The following is a 2,663-nucleotide window of genomic DNA, read 5'->3' as shown; positions in this document are numbered from 1 at the left end:
CAAATTTGACTAATATCACAACTGCCTGAGTTGCCAGAAATTCTGCAGGTCCACCAGGCTCACTTCTACCCCAGTAGCCATCAGGATCCACCCCAACCCCTGCTGCTCACCTTGTATCTGTGGAGTGATATGACAGAAACCTTCCCAATGTCCAGTTCCTCAAACAGGAAGCGGAGTCGGGGCCCAAGGCCTTCCCCTATGAGGCGCAGGGGCAGCCTGGTCTCATGGCCTGGGGAGAGATTTCTCTTTCAGTACAATAATTCCCTATATTATCCTGCATTTTCCAGGCTGCCTCAATGCTATTCCCTGACTCTGAGCTGGATAGAACCAGGTCTTGATTCTCCCAGAAAAGACATGGCCGCTTCTCTTCCCTCAGGAGATATGATATGTCCATGGAAATCATCCTTTCTTCTGCCCCTCTGTTGATACTGGAACTTTAGGAGATGCCAGAAATTTTGTTCTTCCTCCTTCCAGGTTTGTTTCCTTATTTCAATTCTATTTGCCCCCAAGGGACCTTAACTCTGGGCTGATTCCTACCTTGACAATCCAAGGGATCAGCTCCGGTCTCAAAGGGATGGATGTGTGTGTGGATGTGTCTGCATCACTTAAATGACTTCCCTGAATCCTCCTCCAAGAAGCCAGCGGAAGAGTTAAGCTTCCATTGGGCCCATCAGGTCGTTCAGGAGCAGGCTCTTGTTTCTCAACACACATCATTTTGTTCCTCCAACTCCCAGACCAGCTCAAGGCTTGCATTTCACTGGTCCCTGCACTGCTTGGATTGTTCTGGAATCAGTGATCCAGAGCCAGGCATCCCTGGCCTTGCACAGGAGACCCCCCGGAAGCCACAGGGACAGTGGGCATGTGCCAGCACTGCCCTGCTGACCACAGAGCAATGACACAGGAGCCCAGTGGGGTGGAGGAGCATTTGCACCTCGCCCTCAGCATGGGTGAGAGGGGCAGGAGGGGGGAGCCATACCCGAGATGTCGCAGTAGACAGTGTGTTTGTAGACTCGGGCTTCTTGGGGTCTAAAGGTCACACTGATTTCAGCTGAAAAATTTGGCCAGATCTCTCCCTCCTAAAGCAGAAGGAGACAACAAAACTTTCATCTTCAAACATCACATTTCTGGTTTTCAGTCGCAGCCCTGTAAGCCTTTATCTAGAGAGCATCAGTGATGAGCAAGGAGAGAGCAACACTTATCAATAACATTGATAAAAGAGATTGGAAGATTTAGGCAGGTCCCTGCAGCCTGCCAGGAGCCTGCAGGGCAGAAATGCTTTGTGCAACAAGCTCTCCAGCCTCACAAGAAAGCCAGTGTCTTCCCTCAGCACATCAAGCCAGCTGAGGTGGGGATCTGCCAAGTGACCTCATGGAGGGGAGGAGGAGGAGAAGGAAGAGGAAGGGAGGTTCTCAGCTATCAGCTATCTCAGATATCACTTACCACCGGTTTAATAGTGAAAATGTCATCAAAGAACAGCATGGGATCTCCTTGCACCTTTGCCCTCTCGTTCTGGTAGATGTGGGAGAGCAGGGAAAGGCGTTCTCCACGAGTGGTGTCCGCTCTGCTCCAATCCAGAAAATTATCTGCCTGGGCATTTTCCTGCTGGCACAGCCTGTGGCAGAACCTGCAGCCACGGGGAGAGAAAACCCAGCAGATCATTTAACAGGCCACATATTCTCAGAGATAAGGGTAAGTGCAGCAGCAAAGCACTTGGGGAGGAGCAGCAGCAGCTCCTCAGCCAGAGGTTGACGCTGAGCCGTGGAGTTCCAGATGGATCAGAGGATCCCTTGTTGTTTGTTGGCACAGCAGGTGGTTTTACTCCACACTTACAAGCTCGAGAGAGATTTTGAAAGTCAGCAAAACCCTCAAGAGAGCCTCCTGGCTCAAAGCCACTGCCACAACTGAGGGAGAATCCACCAGCCACCTCAGCTGGCTTTTCCTACCACAGAGCTGCTCGGGGGAAGTAGATAAAGATCAAGATCAAGGAACACCTTGATCTTAAGGGGCTTCCCTAGGAAGGGAGGAAAAATCTGTGTTTCATCTGCAGGTTACCAGCATCACTCTTTGCTTCTTCCTTTTTGGACCTGTAGGGATAAGCAAACTCCAGCTGCCCTGTTCCCTACAATGCCTTCCACCAGAGCATCCCAGAGCACTTTCAAAACAAATAAATTAATTCACATCACATCCCTTCAGTGACATTAAAGGTTTTGCATGCATAAAAACAGAGGCCCTGAGAGGGGAAGGGACTTTGTTTTGCATCACCCAATAAACAAGTCAGGACCAGCATATGTTAGTTATATCCTTAGGCAGTGTTTCTCCCTGAAATGCATCTCTCAAACCCACCTCTGCTTCAGCTGATCCTCCTCTTCCTGAGTAGCAAAAGCCTTCCACTGGAAGCGGGCTGTGACATTACTGTGGTTGAGGATGGTCACGGTGCTGAGGTTTGACAGTGTGATGTAAGTCTTCTCAACAGTCACAGAATTCCTGTCCAGTCTGATGTGGACATTCACAGCTGACCCATGAAGGCTTGTGTGGGTATCTTCACCTGGGACAAAGCAAAGAGGAGTCTTTGCTCAGCTCACTCACTGTTGGAAGCACAAGGAACAGAGCAAACCACAGGTGACAGAAGAAAAGGTCACAGCTTTTGGCTGTATGAGCAGTTC

General features: G+C 49.9%; 1 protein-coding gene across 1 annotated transcript; it reads right to left on the bottom strand.

The window, feature by feature from the left end:
* Positions 1-80: 80 nt before the first annotated feature.
* Positions 81-2,567, bottom strand: LOC108510462 (hydrocephalus-inducing protein homolog; the record flags this gene model as incomplete). Its single annotated transcript, XM_017840138.1, has 4 exons — positions 81-229; positions 977-1,076; positions 1,441-1,624; positions 2,344-2,567. Coding segments are annotated over 4 exons (657 nt in total), but the record flags the coding sequence as incomplete, so codon positions are not given.
* Positions 2,568-2,663: the final 96 nt, after the last annotated feature.

This window comes from Lepidothrix coronata, unplaced genomic scaffold (genome assembly GCF_001604755.1).
Source record: "Lepidothrix coronata isolate B3197 unplaced genomic scaffold, Lepidothrix_coronata-1.0 Scaffold945, whole genome shotgun sequence".
NCBI classification, from domain to species: domain Eukaryota; kingdom Metazoa; phylum Chordata; class Aves; order Passeriformes; family Pipridae; genus Lepidothrix; species Lepidothrix coronata.
The sequence above is the reverse complement of the archived record's forward strand: the minus strand, read 5'-3'. Positions and strand labels throughout refer to the sequence as shown.